Here is a 26,106-nt window from a genome sequence, read left to right as displayed (position 1 = left end):
TTGTAAACAAAAAGAACATGTTCACAATTTAAATAGAAGATATATATATATATATATCTCAGTTTTTAACATCACTTTTTTATTAAAAAAGAATTCTACTAAACATAATGATTCACGTCTATCATAACGATCCTCAGTAGTTGAAATTCTTTGAACAACATATATAATATATATGAATATAGACCCAGCAGGACCGACTGAGTCTTGAAGAAGGTCTGGGACGTCCACAAGACAGACCAAGACCCTCAATTTTCCGACTTGCGTGTCAATCCAAGACGTTGAAACCCGTCAATTGGTTTTGCTGGAGATGGTATAAACAAAGCCCTTTAAATAAATGAACGTCTCTTTATTCTTTATCCATGGCTGTCAAAAAAAATTTTTAATTAGTTTCAAGGTTTTAACGGAGCGTTTGATAAAAATGTTTATAAAAAGTACATTGTATATAAGAAAAGATTATGATATCTAAACTACATAAGAATTTTCCAAATTTAATTCGGCAATTATATATTATAATACCTTAATGATTATTTTTTTTAATTTAACTGAAGTATCTAGTCTGGGTAAAATAATGAGTCGTTTTTAACCATTTTCTCCTTAAAGACGCAACCATAGATAAATGTAAAATTAGTATCAATAAAACACCAATTCAATTCGGCTCAGCCTATACCCCCTTTCATTTTTTCGCTAACGCTTCCTTTCAAAAAGTAAAATTTATGTATGTAAATGTAAATGTAAACGATGTAAATTCCTTAGGTTGCTCCAGTCTATAGTGGGTCTCAGACTTATATCCTGAATAAGTACATATATAGCTTTATAGATGATATGTAACATAAGGATTTAAAAATCATAAAAGGAGGTGTTTATGTGACTTGCAAAAGAAACATTTGCAATACCAAACTTACCATGATAATGTCGAGTATAACTTAGGACAAGTTAAGCATATTGCTACCGTAAGTTATGGCAAGTCTAACAAAGAAAAAATGTAACTTTTGGATTAAACTTTCAGAAATAAAAATGTAAATGAAAATACTAAATCAATTAAAATTATTTAATTGACAAAAAGTTTTATATAAAAGCACTTTAAATATAAAAACAGATTATATTGAAAATAAATACTTCTATATATTAATATCATAAAACTAATTTACAAAAAAAAAATTTTTATTAACTTTTTAAAAAAATGATAAAAAATTTAATTAAATTAGCATTAATATTGTATATATAATACCTATAGATACTGCTACCACCACAAGACAAAGTATGGATAAATATTGTATATATAATACCTATAGATACTGCTACCACCACAAGACAAAGTATGGATAGACCACAGCAAACCTAAAAAAATGTTTCTTAAATGCAGGAAATGTTTTTGTAAATAAAATCACTAAAATAAACAGATGTTTGTTTACAAAACTGGGAATTCGATAATGAATTTTTTCTGAACAATATCTTTACTATCACAATATCACATGTTAAAATAGCTAACACATAAAATTACAAGTTTTGGGCTTGTGGTTTGCCTTAATTTAACTCTGAAATTCCTCTGCCGTTTTGTCGTATTAGGAAATCTAAAATTTGAAATTTGAATTGATCTAAGGTCTGAACTTTTTGTTGTAAATCTTGTGATTAAATTAATTCCTCTTGGATTATGTTGATTGTAAACTATAGACATAACTAAAGAGAAAGGATCAGTCAATTATCTATCAAATCTAAAGATTCTGCGATTTAGATACAGTGTTACCCACAAAGAATATGACTGTAACGACGTCCTGTATCTTTTAAAATATGACTATTTCAAGCTTGATTTTTGATTTCTGCATTCAATTAAGTATTTTGATGGTTTACTAAATTATTAAGCAGCAAGTTTCAGCCGTCAAGGATCCCTGAAGGCAAAAAAACGGACTGAACAATTTCCGTACAATCGTCTCTGAATTCTCATCCTTTGTCTGTAAGCGCCATTTAACATTTAACACGTTTTAGCTTCTGTACAATTTTCATTTCTAAAGGTTTACCCACAAAAGAAGAGACCTGAACGACGGCTTTAAACTGCTTTAATATAACGATCCTACGATCCTAGAATTGGGGTTTCTGGTTAAAAAAGAGTTTTTTAATGAAACCAGTTGGCAGATGTTCAGAACTGCAAGTAAGAAGAAAGTCTGCAGGGTAGTCTCTGAAGTCTCATTTTCTGTGGGTAACCCTGCATGTGATGTTATCGTTTCAAACATAGATTAAAAACATTACAGATAGAACACTTAATGTCGCCTTTTGAAGATTTAGAGTTTGTTTGTTTACAATAACCCGCCCTGATGCAGAAACTCAAACGATTTCAGCGATCCCTTTGTCATGTCATTCAACAGTGCATGTGCGTTATTCCTTGGGCCTATGCCTCAGGGTTATTGTGAAGGAAAATCCCCAAAATCTTGAAAAGACGACATATAATGTTCTATCTGTAATATTATTAATCTATGGTTTCAATAATATGCTCACCCCAATCAGTATATAGGCTAATTTCTCTGGATTTATTGCTTGTGCATCCTCTAGTCCTTCCTCTTCCCTCTTTTCAAAATATTTCTCAGAACTCTCTATTAAAACACGATTTAAAGGGACTGTAAGAGTTATTTCAATTGACCCTCAATTCAAAGATGACAATGCCTAATTAACAACCCTTTAAACCTTAATGTGAACAAAAATGTGGAAGATATTGTCGTTTTCCTGACTCGAAAAGTGTTCAATTCTTATAGTTTCTTCATTACTTCTGATAGACAAGCAATGCGCATTGCGCAAGTCAATTTTGCAAAAAACTCGCATATGAAAATAAACAGTTTTTTAGAAACAAAAACATGGATATCCAATTTATACTTAATCAGACAAAGCCTGTGTAAATCGGACATTTCCATCTTTGCAAAGAGAGAGGGTCACTTCAAATTACACTCATAGTCCTTTTAAACTAAAAATAAAGGAACTGATTACTCATATCAAGCTCTAACTTGAATTCATGAATTCTACTGGAACAAATAGTCAAAAATTTCCCAAATATAATTGATAATTCCAGAAATTAAGCAATATTTAGATACATATAAAATAATTGCAACGAAAAGTTTACTAATTAAATTCTTGATGGATAAATAAAGAGATTTGAAGACAATGATCTACCGATAAATAAAGAGATTTGTAGACAATGATCCGCCAATAAATAAAGAGATTTGTAGACAATGATCCGCCAATAAATAAAGAGATTTGTAGACAATGATCCGCCAATAAATAAAGAGATTTGTACACAATGATCCGCCGATAAATAGAAAGATTTGTAGACAATGATCTACCGATAAATAAAGAGATTTGTAGACAATGATCCGCAGATAAATAAAGATATTTGTAGACAATATTTCGCTGATAAATAAAAAGATTTGTGGACAATGATCCGCTGATAAATAAAAAGATTTGTAGACATTAATCCGCCAATAAATAAAGAGACTTGTAGACAAAAATCCGCCAATAAATTCAGAGGAAGTAGATTTGTAGACAATGATCTGCCGATAAATTAAGAGATTTGTAGACAATGATCCGCTGATAAATAAAGAGATTTGTAGACAATGATCCGCTGATAAATAAAGAGATTTGTAGACAATAATCTGCTAATATAATGAGATTTGTAGACAATGATCTACCGATAAATAAAGAGATTTGTAGACAATGATCCGCCGATAAATGCAGAAGGAAGTAAATTATGCATGAACGATTAAATTCCAAAATTTAGAGGAAATAAAAGAAAATTGATTGTTCAATGAATCGGAAAATTTGTTTAAACCTGATGATAGAGTTTTTAGAACTTGTTCCAGATCTTCTGCATCCTTTTCCTCAGCATTGTTATCTTCATTTTCCTCACCATAATCATCTTCGTCATCATCACCGGCCTGAATAGGTCTGGCAAGCATACCAACAGGATTATCATCCCCTTCTACATCTATATTCTCAGATACTAGTTCAATAATATCTGGCATTAACATCTCCATGCTCTCCTGCTGCTTAATATTGGTGCTGATGCTACTACTGCTGCTGCTCTCCTGCTGCTCACCGCTGCTGCTAAGGTTGTACAGGAAAGGCAGGAGGGACAAGTTCTCATTAGTTTTATGAACCCCTGAAGAAAAAAAATATTTCAATTGATGTGTTATTTATTATTTAAAAGGTTGTTCTCAGGATGAATCAGATTTCCCTGTACAATTGATATTCTTCACAACATACATATAAAAAATGGAATATTGTGGTGTTCGATGCAACTCACTTATCATATTTGAAGTCCCTGTATTATTTATATTGAGAGTTGAGATTCCCTGAATTTTTAATATTGGTAGTTGGGGGTTCCTGCATTATCTATATTGGTAGTTGGGAGTCCCTGCATTATCTATATTGGTAGTTGGGAGTCCCTGAATTTTTAATATTGGTAGTTGGGAGTCTCAGCATTATCTATATTGGTAGTTGGGAGTAACTGCATAATCTTTATTGGTAGTTGGGAGTCCCTGCATTATCTATACTTAGAGTTGGGAGTCTTTGCATTATTCATATTTAGAGTTGGGAGTCCTGCATTATCTATATTATGAGATGGGGTCCCTACAGTATCTATATTGGTTGTTGGGAGTCCCCGCATTATCTATATTTAGAGTTGGGAGTCTTTGCATTATTCATATTTAGAGTTGGGAGTCCTGCATTATCAATATTGTGAGATGGGGTCCCTACATTATCTATATTGTTTGTTGGGAGTCCCCGCATTATCTGTATTGTGAGATGGGAGTCCCTACATTATCTATATTGGTAGTTGGGAGTCCCTACATTATCTATATTGTGAGATGGGAGTTACATTATGCATATTGGTAGTTTGGAGTCCCTGTATAATCTATATTGGTAGTTGGTAGTCCCTGCATTATCTATATTGGTAGTTGGGAGTCCCTGCATTATCTATATTGGTAGTTGGGAGTCCCTACATTATCTATTTTGTGAGATGGGAGTTACTACATTATTTATATTGGGAGTTGGGGGTCCCTGCATTATCTATATTGGTAGTTGGGTGTTACTACATTATGTATATTGGGAGTTGGGAGTCCCCTGCATTATCCATATTTAGAGTTGGAGCAAAATAGTTAAAAGAGAGAAATAGTATCTTTAATTAAATTCAAAATGTTTTATTAGATTTTATCTGACTGTTCAAGGTTTTGATTTTTGAAAAAAATCATAATTAATTGAGATGAAATCTGATATGATCAGCCAACAGTTTTCACAGATAGGACGGAAGATGGGTATTCCAATCAATAAATCTCTGTCAATGCCTGTGAAATTTATGGTTCTATCACGTCTCTTGTTATTTCTCTGTTATCTGTGGTTCTAGAACATTTTTTGTCCTGACTTTGTAATCTGTGGTTCTGTCACATGTCTTGTCATGACTGTGTGATCTCTGATTCTTTCATGCGCTTGTCAGTTTTTTGTTTTGTGATCTGTGGTTTTGGCATGTCTCTTGTCCTGACTGAGTGATCTGTGGTTCTATCACACCTTTTGTTTTTTCTTTGGTATCTGTGATTCTACCAAATCGCTTGTGTAATCTGTGGTTCTACCATCACTGTTTGTTATCTAATATATATGGGATATGGAAAGTGGTCCTATCACATTTATTGTAAAATCTATAATCTGTATCACTACCTTTGATTGTGGTTTGATGGGCTTCTTGTTTGATTGACATCTCAACATCTTCATGTCTAGGAAAAGAAAAAGAATTATTTTATGAAAATTATCTTTAAAATTACAACCAAGAATGAAAAGCTGAAAACCTGTTCACAAATGTATTTTTTTCAATTTCATGTAAAATTGATGAAATTTCGTCTACAAAATCGCATAATTTTATGAGTCCCACTCATAGAGAACTTAGACAATCAGCCAACTCATCTCACGAAACCTCGATTTCAAGAGGAAGTTGGGTTCAATCAGTACTGATACTACAGCTACATACATTACATCGCAGAATGAAAAGTTTTGCAATTGAGTTTTTAACAGTATAAACTTATAAAGGAATTGTCTATTTTGTTTTAAAAACTGATACACACCTCTGCTCTGCACTTGATTCATTTGGATAATAATTATTTCTTATATTCTCGATTTCTAAACCTTTCTCAGGGTTTACAGAACTTTTTCCAATATGTTCTTCATTCCTAGGAACCATGTTTGAGTTCAAAACGTTTTCCGGCTCAAATCCTAAAAAGTTTTTAGCTTATCAGTTTAAAAAGAGAGGCATACAACAGCTATGTTTTTCACTAATCACAGATATTTACAAAAAAAAAATTTAAACGAAAAAGGATTATCGTTGGTCAGAATAAATATCTTGCAACATGTAATAAAATGAAACTTGTCAAGTATAAATTTTGCAGATTTTGGTGAAGCCTCTTAAAAACTTTCAATGTTTAAGAAACAGATCTGAAAGCGATACCCATGAGTCATCAGTACCTGGATTTGGAAGTTTCAGTACCTGGAATTGGAAGCATTAGTACCTGGAATTGGAAGCATCAGTACCTGGAATTGGAAGCATCAGTACCTGGAATTGGAAGCATCAGTACCTGGAATTGGAAGCATCAGTACCTGGAATTGGAAGCATCAGTACTTGGAATTGGAAGCATCAGTACCTGGATTTGGAAGTTTTGAAATACTTTTCATTTTGTCCTTCATCTTGTTAGCAAACTCCGGTATACTGTGTGTTCTATAAAATAGGAAATTAAAATAATTAATTGATCAAATTTGATTTGATGATTAATCAAATAATTTTCATTAATTAATGATATTATATTAATTAAATGATCAAATTATATTGATAAATTTATTAAACTATATTGATTAATTGATCAAATTTAATTGATCTATTTTATTTGTTGATTGGTAAAATTTAGATGATTGAAGATAAAATTGGGTTTCCTAAAATTTACCCTCGTCAAATTTACAAAAACAATAAACTTATTGCATTATGCATTCATACACCCTTTCATACTCCAGACTGAAGGTAGAGCTGGGCAAAGTTACGTTAACAAACGAAGGTTTGCGAAAATTAATGGAAGAGTCCAGTAACGAAAGTCAAAAATCGTTAATTTCTAAAACATTAACGAAACAGAGTAGCCAATTTTGAAAACAAAATTAACGGTTGAAAACAAAAACGGAACTGATTATTTTTTTTAAACAGTAAATTTCGTTTTTTTCTGCTTAAAACTGCATCAAACTTATAAAATAAAGTTTAACTGCTAGTGCCGTTAACAATTTGACAAACTGTTAACGCCGTTAATAAGCTACAAAAGACCGTTAACGGCCACACCGTTAAAGAATTTTTTTGCTCTTCGCGTATTAATACTGAAATAGACCGTTACTATTAACGACTGAAGCCGTTAACAATTGTTGAAAATTTTCCGTTGACGTCGTTAATAAAATTGAGATCGTTAACTAACGGTATTTTTTTAATGGTAAATCCCGTTAACGAAACAAACGTTCCGTTCTCACCTTTAAAATAAACGGCTATCTGAAATTTTTCTTTTTTAGCGGTTGGAACTAACAGTTAACAAAACGGCTAAAAAAAGTTGGAACGTGCCCAGCCCTAACTGCAGGTATCAATGAAAGGGAACCCCCCCCCCCTCAAATATCCTCTTTCATATAATAAGATTATGTAAAATAAAAGTACCAAGCATGACAATAAATGCAAGGAAACACCACAAGGGCTTCTTTTTGACATCCTATTCATCAATAAATACATTTATGTATTATAGAGAAACAAAATCCTTTATTTCTGTAACGCATCGATAAACCTACAGTTCGTGTCCGCGTCACGCAGCAGTTGAGATCAAACAGTGTAATAAATCAGGGGTGTTAATTGGGAGACAATTGACGAGGGGGGGGGGGTGGAAAGACGAAGTTTGAGGGAGGGGGGGTCATAATGTGTATCTTTAATGTTATATAAATGGCCCACATTTTGAATGTTTGATATCCCCACCCCTATTACAATAAATTACGAAAATATTAAAACTATTGCAGACAAGAGAAGGTCATTAATTCAAGGTCATTTGTTAAATTAGTAAACGTGTTAATTAAGCGCTATTAAGTGAATTTTATGCCAACAAGGAACTGAATACTCTAGTCAAACTATGATTTTCTCATTCCTATGTATCTGCAACCAGAGGCCGAATTTTAGGAATTTGATCGGCGGCTTAAATTTAAGCCACGGCTCAAATATGGTTGGTTTCACTTAAAATTGTATTCAATGTTTTAAGATTTAAGCCAGCACTCAATTGAAACCAATATTTGGCGGATTTAAGACGAGGCTCAAATTCATTAAATTCGGACACTGACGGTGTAAACATTTGCTATTTCAAACTTAGATATATATAATCTAATAAAAAATCTTAGTTTGATTTCAAAGATATAAGGATTAGAAAAAAAGAGGTTTGTGACAATTTTCTAGATGGTTTTTGAAATTCCAAGTTTTCACTTTTAAACCCCGATTCGGAAGATTGCTCGATTTAACATTTTTTTTAAATTTCAACCAAATAATTTTCCACAAGATTTTTCTAACCGGTTTAATCAATGATATTGTCAATGATTTAATTCAAGTAATTAATCATTTGAAGAAAATCAAATTAATGGAAGTATAATTTTTAAACATTGAAAAAACGTCTTTGATTCATTTGCTGTATATCAATAATTATAAAGTAGTAATCTCGGTTAGTTTCTTTGTATGTCCTATTATGACTCAATTGAACCCCTTGCCCGAATTGCCTCAAATTTTGATTTGATTGGGAAACTCGGAAGAACCATGGGGATCTTTTAGATCGAGTGGGTTGGATTTTATAGTTTCCAAACAGAGCTGGGTTCTCAAGCTAATCTTAAAATACAGAAATCTTAATTTAATTTATTATTAAGAAGTCCATTTCTATTTACCTATGGTTTACATGATGACCTGTGATACCCAACTTTTCATCATCCTATAGATATCAATTTTAGAATAGTTAAATATTTTTACAAAAATTTCATGATCTTCATGAAAAAATAATAAATATTTATTTTTAAAAAAAGTAAAATTTTTTTAAAAGATATATCATACCTCAATATTTTCAGGAAGGGGGCCAGAGTTAAGAATTAGATCTATTTCAAAGAATTTTTACATATGCAAATTTTCAACAAATTTTACAACTTTATCTAAATAGTTATTTTTGAAAACATGCTCTGTGTCTGTTAGATCGAAAAGAAATGTTAAAAATTTGAAGAGTAAATGCTTGTTTTAAAAATTTGAAGAGTAAATGCTTGTTTTAAAAATTTGAAGAGTAAATGCTTGTTTTAAAAATTTGAAGAGTAAATGCTTGTTTTAAAAATTTAAAGAGTAAATGCTTGTTTTAAAAATTTGAAGAGTAAATGCTTGTTTTAAAAATTTGAAGAGTAAATGCTTGTTTTAAAAAGAGTAAATGCTTGTTTTAAAAATTTGAAGAGTAAATGCTTGTTTTAAAAAGCTGAGTTCAAACTTTAATACAATGTAAAAAATGCCTATATTAGATAAATCCAGTTCTGGTACAATATCCTTCAAAACTCCATTTACATTCGCATCTAAATAGTTAAAGATAAATTGTTTTAAATTGTTTTTAAAGGGACTGTAAGCGGATTTCAAGTGAGCCCCTCCATGCAAGATGACAATGTCCGATTTACAACGGTACCCTTGAAGGCTTTGTTTGTCTAAGTATAAATTAGATATCAATATTTTTGTTTCTTCAAACTGTTTATTTTCATTTGCAGTTCTTCTCTGAAAGCGACTTGCGCATTTCTTGTTTATAAGAAACAGTGAATTACCTCTTTTAGAATTAGAAAAACGACAATATCATCCACATTTTCAATCAGGTTAAGGTTTCAGGGGGACCGCTGTAAATCGAGCATTGAGATTTTTTTAATAGAGGTTCACTTCAGATTGCGCTTACAGTCCCTTTAAGAGAGTGTATATAATAGACCTTTGCCTTTAAGTCCTGACAAGCTTAAACAGGCTGACGTGTTTCTGTTTATCTATATACATATATTGTCTGTTTCTGTTTACCTATATACATATATTGTCTGTTTCTGTTTATCTAAATACATATATTGTCTGTTTCTGTTTATCTATATACATATATAGTCTATTTATCTATATACATATATAGTCTATTTATCTATATACATATATTGTCTGTTTCTGTTTATCTACAGGGTGTCCCAAAAAAACGATCTTTAAGACATTGTAGCACTCGCCATGGTTCAGTTTTTTAAAAATTGTACATTTTTTAAATCTTTGGAACATTACCGATCGATTGATTTCAATTAGAGGTATGTAGCAGTAAAATTTAGGAAGTATTGACCGTTTGAAGTTTGTCATTTTGGCTTGGTTGAAAATTGAAATTGACATTGTAATAGGTAAAACAAAAAATTATCACTGCATATTCATATTTTATTTCAATATATGAAAATTAGGGTTTACAATTACAAAAATGATATAGAATATTGATACAAATACATGTTTATGGTCTTTCTACTCAAAATGCCCCCCATGGTTTGCAATATATTTTTCTGCTCTATTCCTTACATTCATAACTGCTCTCCTGCACATATCAACGTCTATTCTAGCAACTGCTCTCTCCGAGGCCAGTTTTAATTCGTTTGTTAAATCTTGGATTTTTAAGATTGTTTAGAAGATTTGAATGTTTTTCAGACACTAATAAAGTTCCATAACATTTTTAAAATTCGAAAAACTCAATTCATGAACTCAACTGAGCCAAAATGACAAACTTCAAACAGTCAATACTTCCTTAATTGAGGACCAAACCCTTAAATCCGCGTGATATTCATATATTGTCTGCTTATGTTTATCTATATACATATATTGTCTAGCTGTTTCTATCCAAAAAAAAAAACGTAAAACGACTGAACCGATCGAGCCCAATATTTTTGAGCAATTCGCACAACTCCAGGGAAAAATGCCCCAATTCAAACAGATAAATCCGCGAAATTTCAGAGCGTTTAAAAATGGCGACTTTCAGAGTTGAAAGGTAAAATTGTTAAAAGTTTTGTATGTATATTGTATATTGTATATTGTATATTGTATATTGTATATTGTATATTGTATATTGTATATTGTATATTGTATATTGTATATTGTATATTGTATATTGTATATTGTATATTGTATATTGTATATTGTATATTGTATATTGTATAACCTGTAAGCTCTAGCACTTGTTTAATGTTAAGTCCATCCAGGTTTAGCCCTTTGAGATCATAATCATCTTCTCCAACTCCTGATGTTATCCTGGAGTCCTCCCTTGTTCCAACTACTCCAGGAGTATTCTGGGAGTCCTTCAGGGAGTCCTTCAGGGAGTCCTAAAAGTAGTTATGTGTCTTCAGTTGGTTCGCTTGTGGGTCGCTTTGTGCCTATAATTTCTTTCAAAATTTGGAGTAAATAAATCTGGTTTTATTACGCCATACCAAAATTTGACCTTGGCAAAAGACTCTTGCGAAAAAAACGATGCAAACTTTAATAAAAGCAAATTTTAACATAAACATCTTAGACGTTTTTCTTTAACGATCCAAACCGATTAACAACACTACCTGAGGGGGTTTTATCTCTAGTTGATGTTCCAGCTTCTTTCTCTTGTCAATATACTGTTTACCCTCACTTCTATTCTGCAAAATAAACAGGGTGACCCACACAAGTTGAAATTTCTTATTTTTTTAACATTTACTTGCAAAATTATTTTTTTAATCATTTAAAAGGGAAAAGATTCATATATTCATAATTATATGTAGAGTTTTGGGTCGTTATTAAAGTCTCATCCTTTGTGGGTAACCCTGTATAGCGAAATAGAATTGAATTGAATCGCCAATATAACTTTGATATGAATTAAGATCAGAAATGGTTTTGAAAGTAATGGTAGAGCGGTAAACGAATTTTTTATATAATTTCGAAAACTGTAGACAGTAGACAATCTATGCTGTAGACCATGTAAATGAATATCGCCCTGCGACTAGGAAATGAATTATGTACTGTCCTGATCCATATTTCTAATGATTAATTGGTCTTCAATATTATGAGATTAACTATCAACTAAACTGTCTGATATTTTATTTCTGTAGGTAATTAAAACCATTATGGTATTTTAAAGTGGACAACTTTCCCACGCTTTTTGCATAAACCTTTATATTCACACACCCTTTTTATTTTAGAATGTTTATAACTGTTTATGACTGTTTATAACTGTTTATAAATATTTATAGCTGTTTATAACTGTTTAAAACTGTTTATAACTGTTTTTAACTATTCATAATTGTTTAAACTGTTTATAAGTGTTTATAACTGTTTATAACTGTTTATAAGTGTTTAAAACTGTTTATGATTGTTTATAACTATTTATAACTGTTTGTAACTGTTTATAACTTTTTATAACTCTTTATAATTCTTTATAACTGTTCATAACTCTCTAAAGCTCTAACTATTTACAACTGTTTATAGCTGATTATAACTGTTAAAAACTGTTTATAACTATGTATAACTGTATATAACTATTTATAACTGTTTATAACTATTTATAACTATTTATAACTGATTATAGCTACGTTTATAACTGTTTATAAATATTCATAGCTATAACCCAAGTAACAATTTTGCGGAAATTCCCAGGAATCTTTCCTGGGAATCCGCGGAAATTCCCAGGAATCTTTCACAGGAAAATCCGGTGAAAATGTCGACAGCTTTTCCCAGGAATTTCTCGTTACCAATTCCGAGGAACCAGGTCCGAGGAATTTCTTATAACCCATTCCGAGGAAATTCTCGTAACTCTATCCAAGGAATTTCTTGTAACCAATTCTAGGGAATTTCTTGTTACCATTTCTTCAGAAAAAAGTATAACCATCTTCTTAAGTCAGAATGTTATAGTCGTTTTTGATCTTACTGAAGTTGTCATGTATTTTGTTTATTCAGACAAGTGAATTGTCAAGAAAAAATAAAAAAAATGTTTTAAAATTTTTAAATATTTTTAAAAAAATGGTTCTGAAGTAAATTATCATTTTTTATCAATAAGGATACAAAGAAAAAAGATTTAGTTTGAGCAGTGCATAAAAGAAGAGAACCTCAGAGACACCTATTGGTGAAAAACGGAACTTGAAAATTCTGTGAGGAAGTCCTGAGAATTTCTCAGGAATTTCCGGAGAAATATTCCTAGGAAATTTGTGAGAAAAATTCCTGAGAAATTCTCAGGAATTTCTCGTAACTTATTCTCTTATCTAATTCCCGAAAAATCCATAAACTTGGTGACCAAGTTTTAAGAATTTCTCAGGAATTTCCGGAGAAGCATTCTGGAGAATTTCTCAGGAATTTTTTGGTGTGAAATTCCAGAGAAATTCTCAGGAATTTCTCGAAACTAATTCTTTTATTAAATTCCCCTTAAAATACCTAAATATGGTGACCAAGTCCTAAGAATTTCTCAGGAATTTCCGGAGAAGTAGTCAGGAGAATTTCTCAGGAATTTCTTGGGGTAAAATTCCGGAGAAATTCCCAGGAATTTCTCGAAACGAATTCTCTTAATAAATTCCCCGAAAATCCGTAAACATGGTGACAAAGTCCTAAGAATTTCTCAGGAAATTCCAGAGAATATTTCTGGAGAAATTCTGAGGAATTTCGTGGGGAAAAATTCCGGAGAATTTCTTAGGAATTTCTCGAAACTGAGTCTCAAAACTGTGATCCCACAAAAATCTCTAATCTTGGGGACCAATTCTTGGGAATTTCTCGAGAATTTTCGAAGAATCAGTTACAGGAAATGATTCTCGAGAAATTCCTCGGAAATTCCTCAAAGAAAGTCACCACGGTTGTTGAATCTGGGGAAATTCCTCACTTTTGTTACTTGGGAACTGTTTATAACTGTTTACAACTGTTTATAACTGTTTATAACTGTTTATAACTCTTTATAACTGTTCATAAATCTTTAAGGCTCATTATAACCATTTACAAATGTTAATAACTGTTTATAACTATATTTACACCTGTTTTTATTTGTTTATTTAACTGTGTATAACTTTGTTTAACTGTTTACAAATGTTAATAACTGTTTATAACTATATTTACACCTGTTTTTATTTGTTTATTTAACTGTGTATAACTTTGTTTAACTGTTTATAACTTTTTACAACTGTTTATAACTGTTTTTAATTCTAACTGTTTAAAACTGTGTTTATTTGTTTCTTTGTAACTGTGTATAACTGTTAATGACTGTTTTTATCTGTTTTTAGAAAATCTATCAAATTCATATAAGATCCTATCAAATCGATTTATCTTCACATTTTAACTTTTAAATGATGGGATAATGTTACCTTAAATATTGAGTCTGGGAACATACTTATATCTGGGTAAACATTTTCTTCATCAGTCATATCTAACCCACGCAGCCGGCTTGGAGAGGAACTAACCCTCTTCTCATCGTTAACAGAAACCGGTTTTTCCTGCAGGGATACTTGGTTTAGCGGATTTTTCATAGAAGCTGAATTTTCAGCTGATTGTTCACCATTCGGACGTTCGAGTGAATCCTCCAAGAATGTTATGTTATATAAGAACTCTAAATCCTGAAGGTCCTGAAAAATTTTTGGAATTTAAAATTTATAATTTCAATAATCAATGCAATTAAATCACTGTTAATCCGCAGTGCACTTAAATGAAATATGTATTCCTATAGCACCTGGGTATTATTTATCACGTCATAATAATCATAGTAATCAATGTTTAGCGGATTGTCAGAGATCATTGAAGGAGAGGGAGTTAAATCTAGTTCTGCAATTTCATCTTCTAATTCTTGATAAGGCTGAAAATATTGGAATTATTGATACAGATTCAAATTTTAAAAAGGTTTTAATTCAATGTGTATTAAAAAGATATCCGTACCTCCAAACCTAAAAGTTTGTCCAGTAAATCTTGATTTTTTCTCATTTTTTCTTTCTTTTCTTTCGTTTCTTCATCCATTTTACTACTTTCAGTTTTCTTATTTGTCTCTGTTTTTTCTAGGTCATTCTTGACAACTTCTCGTTTTAGGGATTTTTCCTTTTTATCTGGTGAAACAAGAATTGGGATGCTGGACGAACTTTGGATTATATTATCATCATATAAGTACTCTTCTGTTGCTGTATCATACTGGTCAAGGTAAAGACTGTCGTCCATTTTTGTGTTAACAGCTGATTTAGGTTTGTGAACAGCTGACATCGGAACCGGTTCTGCATTAGGACCATGTCTAAGGGCAACAGCGTCAGCCATGTCGAAGAGTGTGTATTTTCTGAAATAAACACGTTGGTATCTTTTGAATAATACATTCTTATTTCAATCTATAGCTCTTTTAAAACAAAATATGTTTCTCTTGAGTTTAAAAGGACTGTAAGAATAATTTAAAATGACCCGCTATGCAAGGATGGCAATGTCTGATTTACATATGTAGTAGGAATCAGGTACCCTTAAAAGCTTTGTCTGATCAAGAATGAATTAGATATCCATAACCTGGGCAACGCTGGGTTCCCAAGCTTGTATGAAGATAAGATCATGATGTCAAATCACCTGAACGGTCCGTCTGTAAAATCTTGAGGAAGTGTTGGTTCTGTGGATAATCTAAAATTAAAGGTTAAACTAATTTTGAAAACAAAAATATACAGTTTCACTGTTAAAAACATCAACATCAAGTTGAATTAGAAATGCATAGCAAAATCAAAATACTAAAAAATGAAATACCTCTGTGATAGTTGGTGAAGAGTTAACGCTTTATTTTTGCTTGATTCTTTAATTTGTTTATTTTTAGTATGATCTCCTTTACTAGTGTCAATATAACCATCAATATTCTCGATATTATCCATCTTATGATTGTCATATGATTCCTGACATTAGAGTGAATAAATATAGAGTACAGGGTGTCCCAAAAAACATGGAAATTCAGTTATGAATTAGCATTGTAATACCTAATTTCAAAACCCATAATATTATTATGTCTGGTGGAGTTTATTTTATGAAAAGGGTAAAAGACTGTAAAGATGTGTTTATAATGTCTCCGCGAGATGAACAGAGAAGACGGACAAGTTTACTCTATTGTATACTGCAATTTTTTTGTAATTTTCTTGTTTTACTAAGTACAACCGTATACAGTCAAAACATAAACAAACGAAATGTAAACATAGCAGACGAAACTCTTATTGATTACAGCTTTCTCAGTTGTTATCACTATACTAAATCAAAGAATTATTTAAAAAGACTAAATTGATTTCGTCACTGAATTCCCATGTTTATTGGGACACCCTGTATAAGCGGAATAAGATGTGGATTTTAAAACATTTCTCACGCAGGATGGCGCTTGCTTAAAGCTTGTATGTGAAGTTTTTAAAAGAAAGAAGGCAGAATGCTGTTTTCTTTCAGCTTTCTACAGACTCAGTGACCTCTATTATAGCGATATATTTATTAAACTACACGTAGCACTTTAGCTAAGATACCAAGGCGATCGCCATGTGGTTCCAGCTAGCCCAGGCAGGAAATGGGGGGATGAGTGGTGTAGGGAAATAAAGACTCTATATTTATTCACTCTAATTTCCTGAATGTCATATCCATACTCCCGGTCTACTTCTAGACCTGTAGGTTCAGGTTGCTGGTAGATATCTGCAGCAGGGTAGAACCCACCCACTAGAACACGTTTCTCTGGACCTCCTAGATTTCGGCGGTTATCCGGCGGGCCAATAATTAGGCGATTTTGCATAAAGTTTGCCGCTTCTTTTGTATATTGTTCTTGTGATCTTGTTGGTTCACCTTGCTGTTCATCTATATTCTCTCTACTTTGTCCTGAAAAGTATTAAATAATCTCACAAGAAGGGCATTTTGCTTTCTTTACTTTGTATACAACACAAATTCTTCAAGAAGTTTAAAATTTTCAAAATTAAAAAAAAATATTGTATTTTTACTAAAACCCAGTTAGATGTTTATAATAAAGAAGACTAAACAAATTCTGGCAGTTGTGAACTAGTGCTGGCTGGTGGTGTGCTTTATTCAATTAATAAGTAATTTATATTCAAACTAAACCATCAATGCAAGTAAATAATGTAATTTAACGAACAGAGTAATTGGTGGTTACACTTCTAGTTAATTAATGCGTAAAGGGACTGTAAGCACAAGCAACCCTCGCATGATACGAATTAAAGTATCCTTTAGCATTAAAATAAATCTTATGTTAGCATGAGTCATGACATCTTTTATTTCTTAAACAAAACTTTTTCGTGTTAAAGGCTATGCAGGATTTACAGGACCAAAAAGTCGTATTATGATTTAGTATTGAATTGCAATCAACTTATTTTATATGTTTTCTCTCGACTGTAAATCAATCATTTTAGAGATACGGATGCCACTGCTAAAACTCATCTTTTAAAGGGACTGTACGCGTAATTTCAAATACTCTTTCAGGCAAAGATGGCTATGCCTGATTCACAACGGTACCCTTGAAACATTTATCTGATCAACAATGGGAAAAATATTGTCGTTATTCTAGGTTTATGAGTGCTTATTTCTTATAATTCCTAAATGATTTCCTGCAGTAGAAATGCACAATTCACATTTGTATAGAAACCCCAATCGAAAATAATGAGTTTTTAGATTGCTCTCTAATTATGGTTTCCAGTAAAAAGGGTAAATCGTTTCGTGAAAGTTTTGAATTTTTCGCATTTTGTTCGCTCGAGAAAAATGCAAAATTTTCGCTTTTTCGCTTTAATCTGATTAGCTAAAAAAATTGAAATTTTCGCTAAAAGAGAATTGCGAAAATTTAGCGATGAAAAAATGCGAAAAAGTCGGCGGGAAAAATGCGAAAATTTTACGAAAAAAAACAGAAGAGAAAAATTATTATTTATAATATAACAAAATTTCTATTGCTGAGCTCTCAGAGCAAAGAATTTTTGCCCTGTTGCAGCTACAACAATTATGGTTTTCGCGAAATTTCACATTTTTTCGCTTTACCCATTTTTGAGAAAAAAAGCGAAATTTCGTGAAAAGGTTTGTAAAATACGAACGAAAATTTTCGTATTTTTTCCCGAAATTTTCGTTCGTTGGAGACCCTATCTCTAATTCATACTTGACCTTGCAAAGCTGTCAAGTGTACCATTGTAAATCGGGCATTGTCATCTTTGCATATAGGGTCACTTGAAATTACGCTTACAATCCCTTTAAGCGAAAAAATTGCATTTGATTTGTGAATATTTGAAGACACTATTCGAATCAAACTCACAACATATTGACCTGAGGTTTGGACTGGATTTGGATATGTTGAAATGGTTGGATAGTTAGAACCATCTGCAGAAGGCGACGGTAGAAAAAGATCGGTACTTGGGCCTTCTAAAAAAATTAATTTTAATCGTTTTAGCAAATTTTGTTAAAATTTCTTGAATTTTGCAAAAACAAACTTGCACTTAAAATATTCAGCTTCGTGAAATTAATTAAAATTTATAAAAAAAAAAATATTTAAAAAGAATCTAGAGCTATTTTGTAATATTATTTTCTTCAATTTCAAATTGATATAATTGATTAAGTTCAATCTCTTTAAAACTTAAACAAGCAAGAATATGCTCAAATACCGCAAAACAATCATAATTTAAAAAAAAGACATAATTCAAAATTTGTCAAATTTCAAAGAATTGTCTAGTTCCTACCTTGCTGGTTGTTCACTACCGAAGTTACGAATTTAAGTTTTGAAGTTTTGACGATTGGTGGATAGGTAGGTAGGGGGATATTTTCCACCATTCCCTTTCGAAACTTTGGCGGATCAACATCAATCTTCTTTCCGGATTTTCTGAGAACACTTCCGGTATTTTCACTGCCGGGTACTTCGCGTTTACCGGATTCTCCAAAACTAAAAATTTAATAAAAGTCTAAAAAAATTCTTCTTTTTATTTTTAAAAATGTATATGAGCCAAAATAAACTGCCTAAAGTCTGAAATATCATGATTACAGTTATAAAAGACGACATTCAAAACTATTTTTACTGTCATGTTTCGTGAGACACCCTGTATAATAGTATGACACAAAAATATTCTTTCAAAAGAAAAATCTAAATCTAAAATTCGACTTCACTGTTATAAACCCCATATTTATATTCCAATTATACTATTCATTATTTCTAACTAAACGTGGGATTTGTCTAAAAGAAACTGATAATAGTATTATCTCAAGGGATCAGCTTATTTTAAACTAAACGTGGGGTTTGTTGAAAATAAACTGTTGGTATTATATCAAATGATCAGCTTATTTTAAACTAAACATGGGGTTTGTCTAAAAGAAAATGTTGGTATTATCTCAAGGTACTCTAATTTAAAACTAAACATGGGGTTTGTTTAAAAGAAACAGTTGGCATTATCTCAAGGAATCAGGTTATTTTAAACTAAACGTGGGGTTTGTCTAAAAGAAAATGTTGGTATTATCTCAAGGTACTCTAATTTAACACTAAACATGGGGTTTGTTTAAAACAAACTGGTGGTATTATCTCAAGGGACCCTTATTTTAAACTAAATATGAGGTTTGTTTAAAACAAACTGGTGGCATTATCTCAAGGAATCAGGTTATTTTAAACTAAACGTGGGGTTTGTTGAAAAGAAACTGTTGGTATTATCTCAAGGAACCCTTATTTTAAACTAAACATGGGGTTTGTTTAAAACAAACTGGTGGTATTATCTCAAGGAACCCTTATTTCAAACTAAACATGGGGTTTGTTTAAAACAAACTGGTGGTATTATCTAATTTAAGTATGTTCATTTGAAATAGTTCAATAAAGTACCTTAAGCTTGAGGATACATATATATCCTGTGCAGTAGGATCCGGATATCCATCTTGAGAAGGATATCCTACTCCAGCATTATTATATCCAGGAACACCTAGTAAACAATTTTAATCAAAAATGTTTCAACGTTTTTTGTAAAATTCATATAACTTTATCTCTACTCAAATATTAGGTCTTTCAGATTTTTAAAATTGTATTTAGATTGAGTTTAATCTCCAGGTATGGTTTAGCTGTACCTGGGTTTAGGTTGGGTTTAATCTCCAGGTATGGTTTACCTATACCTGAGTTTAGGTTGGGTTTAATCTCCATGTATGGTTTACCTATACCTGGGTTTAGGTTGGGTTAATCTCCAGGTATGGTTTACCTATACCTGAGTTTAGGTTGGGTTAATCTCAAGGCATGGTTTACCTATACCTGGGTTTAGGCTGGGTTAATCTCCAGGTATGGTTTAGCTATACCTGTGTTTAGGTTGGGTTAATCTCCAGGTATGGTTTACCTATACCTGGGTTTAGGTTGGGTTTAATCGCCAGGTATGGTTTACCTATACCTAGTTTTAGGTTGGTTTAATCTCCATGTATGGTTTAGCTATACCTGGGTTTAGGTTGGGTTTAATCTCCAGGTATGGTTTAGCAGTGATTATATCCCCAGATAATCCAGGAGTAACAACACCTCAAGTAAACAACATTATTTAATATAAAAACATCAAGTTTTGAATTAACTGATAATCAGCTATTTATTCTTTTAAATAAATCAATTGTACTCAGCGGTAGATTGTACTTTTGTTAACTTTCCAAGTGAAATCATAAGTAGCAAAACATCCCGCAAAGTAAGTAAATTAGAGGTTTCTTGGACTTATTCTACAATGTGAAGGAAACTAGTTATATTAACCCTAAACTTGTGTAAATACTAGCTCAATAATACGTTCAATTTGATTTTGTTCTAAAAAATTACGCAATATGCATTGAAAAGTATACCACTTTTAAACTTTCATGGTCTAGTTAAAGGTATGATTACCATGTTGGATATAAAATAATGATTAAATAATTCTGCAGCTCGGGTGAATTACTTTAAATCACCAAAAAGCCAGGCGTTAAAATTACCAGGCATCTGGTAAGGGTCAACATCAATCTGAATAACAGGAATATTTCCATCCTCCAGGTGAAGCTGGAAGGGATCAGATTTGCTTGGTCCAAGAGTAAACATGCCCATATTCTCCTCCGGCTCTAAATAGGGGGACCCGGCAACATCTCCCTGCCCAACTCCACTTCCAGCAACTGTTATTATATCGTTCATCCTCATCAAGTTGTCTTCAATAATGTCGTCATTGACAACTTTTCGGGGCTTTTGGAAGTCTGGTCTTTCCATATACTTTTCTGCACAGAACAAATATTATTAAATAGTAGATGAAAAAAACTTTCATAGTTTACTTAAAAGGACTGTCTACATAATTTAAGTGACCCTCTGGTTAAAGAAAAGCATGTCTGATTGTTTAAATTATCTCTATCTTATATCTATAAGCATAAATCCTTAAGTCACTTTTGTAGAGAACCACAATTGCAAGTAATCAATTTTCCAAAAGAAAGAGAAGAATATCTAATTTATCCATGAATCGTGATCAAATAAAGGTTTTGAGGGTATATCTTTGTGAATAGGACATGCGAATAGAAGGAGGGTCACTTGAAATAATGTCCGGACTCTTCAGTCCTTCTCAGAAGTCATTAAATTAATCATTATCTGTTTTCCTAGATGCTCAATATAAGCAGGTTTAATTTTTTCATTCTTCTCATCTTCAGGGTATTTAGATTCAAGAACAAGAGCTTCAGTCCCTCTAGATAACAATGACAATATTACTCAATACTATGATTATTATTACTATTATTAGTTACCTAGATTGTTTGGCCTCTTCTTTGGTTGGCGTGTAAGCAACAACTCTAAAAATAATTAATTATACAAATAGTGAGCAAACCTTGAAAGAGACAAATATACTTATATTCTTGCTGGACCCTCAGACAAGTATTCTATGTTGGACTTACATGATCTTACCTTAATCTTAACTTAATCTTACGTTGGTCTTACGTTAGTCTTACGTAGTCTGACGTTGATCTTACGTTAGTATACGTTGATCTTATGTTAGTCTTACGTTGATCTTATCTTGGTCTTACATTTTTCTTACATTGGTCTTATGTCAATCTTAAATTTGTCTTAATTCAATCTTACATTGGTGTTACTTCAATTTTACGTTGGTCTTACTTCAATCTTACGTTGTTTTTTTTTTATCTCAATCTTACATTGGTCTTATCTCAATCTTACGTTGGTTTTATCTCAATTTGATGTTGGTCTTACTTCAATCTCTCGTGGGTCTTACCTCAATCTTACGTTGGTCTTACTTCAGTGTTATGTTGGTCTTATCTCAATCTTACATTGGTCTTACTTCAATCTTACGTTGGTCTTACTTCAATCTTACATTGGTCTTACTTCAATCTTACATTGGTCTTACTTCAATCTTACATTGGTCTTACTTCAATCTTAAATTGGTCTTACTTCAATCTTACATTGGTCTTACTTCAATCTTACATTGGTCTTACTCAATCTTATGTTGGTCTTACATAAAATCTTAAATCTCAAAATACAAAACTTTTTTCTACCTAGGATACTTTAGGTTTGTTTGCCCAGCACCAGAATACTGCACAATAGTTGGTCCAGCTTCAGGATACTGCTGGTTAGTAGGTCCGGTCTCTTGATACTGCTGGTTAGTAGGTCCGATCTCATGATACTGCTGGTTAGTAGGTCCGATCTCATGATACTGCTGGTTAGTAGGTCCGATCTCATGATATTGCTGGTTAGTAGGTCCTGGCCCAGGAAACTGAAGGCCGGTTGGTTGGTTTACAAAATACTGCCTCTCGTTGGTTATTTCCTTTATTTTTTATATGATTATTTTTAAAAATTTATTTATCTAAAAACTCAACAAAATAAATTGGAATACAATTACTCAGATTTTTAAATGTATTTGATATTTGAGCATTACGACATAAATCATTTACGTGGATTCAAGGTTATAATGCAAGGAAAGTTAATTCAGAGGTTTAGGCATCTTGTGTACTGCAGTTTACTGTCTCTGGGTGAGAATGTAAACACAAGACGGATGTCGTAGCCTGACATGGGATCCATCATTCAGATAAAAAATCAATGAAATATTCTGGTCATAGGAAACTATTATGTGAATTATCAAAATTATCAAAATTTAATGCTTTTAACCTCTCCTAATACTAAACGAACACTGATGCATCTATTCTTGTCTATAGATTTCGGCCAGAGAGAACTGATTTTAATACGTACGCAGAGTATACGCAACTGCAATTAACTCTCCTTGCATTATAACCTTGCGTGGATTCAAATAGTTTTGATTTAATTTTATTGAGAGGATGGATTTCAGTAAACAAATCAAAATATAAACACAGTATCTTTGAATTTAAGGTCATAGAAAAAATTAATGATGTCGTTTGATGATTTGATATTTTTGAAATTGTACCATGCAAATATTTATAGAATCAAATAGTTTTAACGATTAAAAGTTTTAAAAATTATCAGAAGAATATTAGAAATTTGTCGCATTATACTAAAAATATTTAACAAAATTTTGAAGAATTTTTCGAAAATTGAATTCAATTTTAGTTCCTTACTCTATTGATGCATGAAACCAAAATTGTAAATTTTCAATCAAACTTCCAACCTTCGTCTGATAATCCTTAGGATTTATCCTTGCATCAGCTGACTTCCGGTTTACCATTTCCGGAGCAAAATTGAATTCTCCAGACGTTGAACTCTCTTTCTTGGTTTCCTTTTCCCGAGCAGGGTAGAAGGGTGTCCGGTAGGGTAAATCAACTAAAACAATTTAACAAAAGATATTCACAACATAATATCTAGAAACGTCCAAGAATGTAATGCAAGGAAAGTTATTTCAGAAGTGTACACATCTTTTGTACTGCAGTGTACTGTCTTTGGGCGGTAATGTAAACACAACACGGATGTCAAAGCCTGACATGGGATCCATCTTTCATGTAAAAAATCAATGAAATATTCTGGTCACAGGAAACTATTATCTGAATTATCAAAATTTAATGTTTTTAACCTCCTCGAATACTAAACGAACACTGATGCATCTATTCTTGTTTACAAATTCCGCCCAAAGAGAACTGGTTTCAATATGCACGCAGAGTATACACGACCGCAATTAACTTTCCTTGCATTACACCCTTGGAAACGTCATTCTTATTTTAAAGGGATCAAGGTACCTTCTATCGATAGAGTTTGATTAACAATTTAATTTATCCCTTTTTTGTTTATGAAAACTGTATATTTTCGTGTTTGCTTTCTTAGCGGAGCGACTTGCGCATTTCTTGCTTCAGAAACAATGGAGATATTCTCAAAATTAAACAAAAAACGACGATTTCTTCCTCATTATTGATCAGATAAAGGTTTCAAGCGGGTACCGTTGTGAATTTATCCCCAACAAACATCTTGAAATGAAGATTCTTGAATTATTGAGTTAAAAATCCTTTTTCTGTATTTTCATATTTCATTAAAAAAATTGCCTCAAACTCAAATTTTCCAAGTTATAAATCTTTGCAACCTGATGACGTAGACCAATTGATATCCAAAACATACATTCCTCTAGATCTAGATATATAGTGAGAACCACAAAACTATGGACTCATGTTTTGATCTTAAAAGTTAAATGAAAATATAAAAACACTGCACAATTGTGCAACGTAAATACAGACCCATTTCACTTATTAGTCACTGCAAAAACTTTTAGCACAAATAAACATAGAATTCCTTTTCCACCGTTTCACTGTATTTACTAGTCAAAGTTTAAGTTTACACCATCGGGTTTCAAATATTTGAAGTAGAAACCTAGAGTTTGAGACGAGTATTCAGGACTTCTATTTCCTTTATTTGCATTTTTTTATTTTGCCACAAACTCTGAAACTATAATCACTATATCTTTGAAACCTAATGTTTAAATTATCTAAGGCCCATTGACGTTGGGTTGCAAAGATTTAGAGATTAGAAAATCAGAGTTTGTGAATAAAAAGAGACTCAATTCTTTTATTGTTGTGGACCTACCTAACTTTCGAATTGTGGGCAACGAGTGTGTTTGTTGGAATTCGAGAACATTGTCACTTGTTTTTAGAGGCTCGAGGCTTTTAGTTTCAGCCGAACCTTGGAGAGACTTCAACGGAAGTTCCGGAGACTTTAACGGTAGTTCCGTTGTTTTTCTCATTTCCAGAATAGTTTCTGTGTTCACGTTCTCAAATCCGTAAAGAAACGGTAGATCGTTCATGTCGTCGAAAATATTAACTTCCGGACTTCTGTCGACGTCGATCAAGTTGGTCTGATCGACTAAACTTTCGTGGTTTTTACACAACGCGTCGACAATCACAACAATGTCGTCGGATGGATTCTCGACAGTTATCTGATATTTAGAGACCAGATACCAGATTTGTTGGTACATGGCGACACGTTTAAACTGGTCTTTTGACAAACTATCTGATATTCGAGTAATCACTTCGCGACAGAAACTTTTTAGATTCGCAGTTTCATCGTAGACTGGACTCACTTCTAGGATAGGTTTCACAAAATCAATTGTAGGGTTTGAAAGGTCGTCTTTTCTTGAGCCTTTTCTGCGACGCTCTCTTCTAAACTCTCCAGAACTCCTAGAGACAATATTTTTATTTTTATAATATTTTATTGAAGTTAACAAAATCATTTCGGAATTCAGAACATCTAGTGTCCAATTACAAACAAAATCTTAGTTATTTATAAACTGGTAAGATGTTCCTAAACATTATGTTCATAATTCCGAACAAAATGCGTAAATTACGATCAAAGTGTTAAGATTTGTTAACAGTGTGTTTATTAAACAGGGATACCCACAGAGAATGAGAACAAAGACGACCTAAAACTGTTTCAAAATAAGAATTCCTACGTTGCATTAAATGAAGTTAGTTTTATGGCATTTTGAATGATTGTGAAAAGAAAAACAACTTTACAGTTTCAAAGAATCATAAATATAAAGAACAGACAAAATAAATTCCGTACAGTCCTCTCTAAAGTCTCTCCTTCTTTCTTAGAGCATTAGAATTTTCCCTCGGAATCAAAATAAAGAAAGTTTTATTGTTCACCAGAAATATAATAGATGGGAAGACACACTACCAGAAACAGAAAGGAGGAGGGGGGGGGGGGGGAGGAG

The 26,106-nt window shown here is 32.1% G+C and overlaps 1 protein-coding gene across 1 annotated transcript in view; it reads right to left on the bottom strand.

Annotated features, from left to right (window-relative positions):
• LOC111700526 (uncharacterized) overlaps positions 1-26,106 on the bottom strand; it is a 38,041-nt gene that overhangs the window by 5,489 nt on the left and 6,446 nt on the right. The window contains exons 5-32 of the mRNA XM_023471463.1: positions 24,981-25,570; positions 23,584-23,735; positions 22,499-22,767; positions 21,740-21,784; positions 21,596-21,681; positions 20,954-21,226; positions 20,445-20,522; positions 19,851-19,947; positions 18,730-18,929; positions 18,320-18,415; positions 16,635-16,879; positions 15,788-15,930; positions 15,617-15,667; positions 14,957-15,341; positions 14,754-14,876; positions 14,392-14,649; positions 11,638-11,712; positions 11,250-11,409; positions 9,556-9,615; positions 9,119-9,159; positions 8,956-8,999; positions 6,666-6,739; positions 6,093-6,240; positions 5,692-5,747; positions 3,812-4,141; positions 2,491-2,585; positions 1,287-1,338; positions 749-789 (exon numbers count right to left, since the gene is read on the bottom strand). Coding sequence (XP_023327231.1) covers positions 749-789; positions 1,287-1,338; positions 2,491-2,585; positions 3,812-4,141; positions 5,692-5,747; positions 6,093-6,240; positions 6,666-6,739; positions 8,956-8,999; positions 9,119-9,159; positions 9,556-9,615; positions 11,250-11,409; positions 11,638-11,712; positions 14,392-14,649; positions 14,754-14,876; positions 14,957-15,341; positions 15,617-15,667; positions 15,788-15,930; positions 16,635-16,879; positions 18,320-18,415; positions 18,730-18,929; positions 19,851-19,947; positions 20,445-20,522; positions 20,954-21,226; positions 21,596-21,681; positions 21,740-21,784; positions 22,499-22,767; positions 23,584-23,735; positions 24,981-25,570 — 4,267 coding nt within the window. The remainder of the gene's footprint in view (positions 1-748; positions 790-1,286; positions 1,339-2,490; positions 2,586-3,811; positions 4,142-5,691; positions 5,748-6,092; positions 6,241-6,665; positions 6,740-8,955; positions 9,000-9,118; positions 9,160-9,555; positions 9,616-11,249; positions 11,410-11,637; positions 11,713-14,391; positions 14,650-14,753; positions 14,877-14,956; positions 15,342-15,616; positions 15,668-15,787; positions 15,931-16,634; positions 16,880-18,319; positions 18,416-18,729; positions 18,930-19,850; positions 19,948-20,444; positions 20,523-20,953; positions 21,227-21,595; positions 21,682-21,739; positions 21,785-22,498; positions 22,768-23,583; positions 23,736-24,980; positions 25,571-26,106) is intronic.

This window comes from Eurytemora carolleeae, unplaced genomic scaffold (genome assembly GCF_000591075.1).
Source record: "Eurytemora carolleeae unplaced genomic scaffold, Eaff_2.0 scaffold405, whole genome shotgun sequence".
In the NCBI taxonomy this organism is placed as follows: domain Eukaryota; kingdom Metazoa; phylum Arthropoda; class Copepoda; order Calanoida; family Temoridae; genus Eurytemora; species Eurytemora carolleeae.
This window is presented reverse-complemented; position numbering and strand designations above follow the sequence as displayed.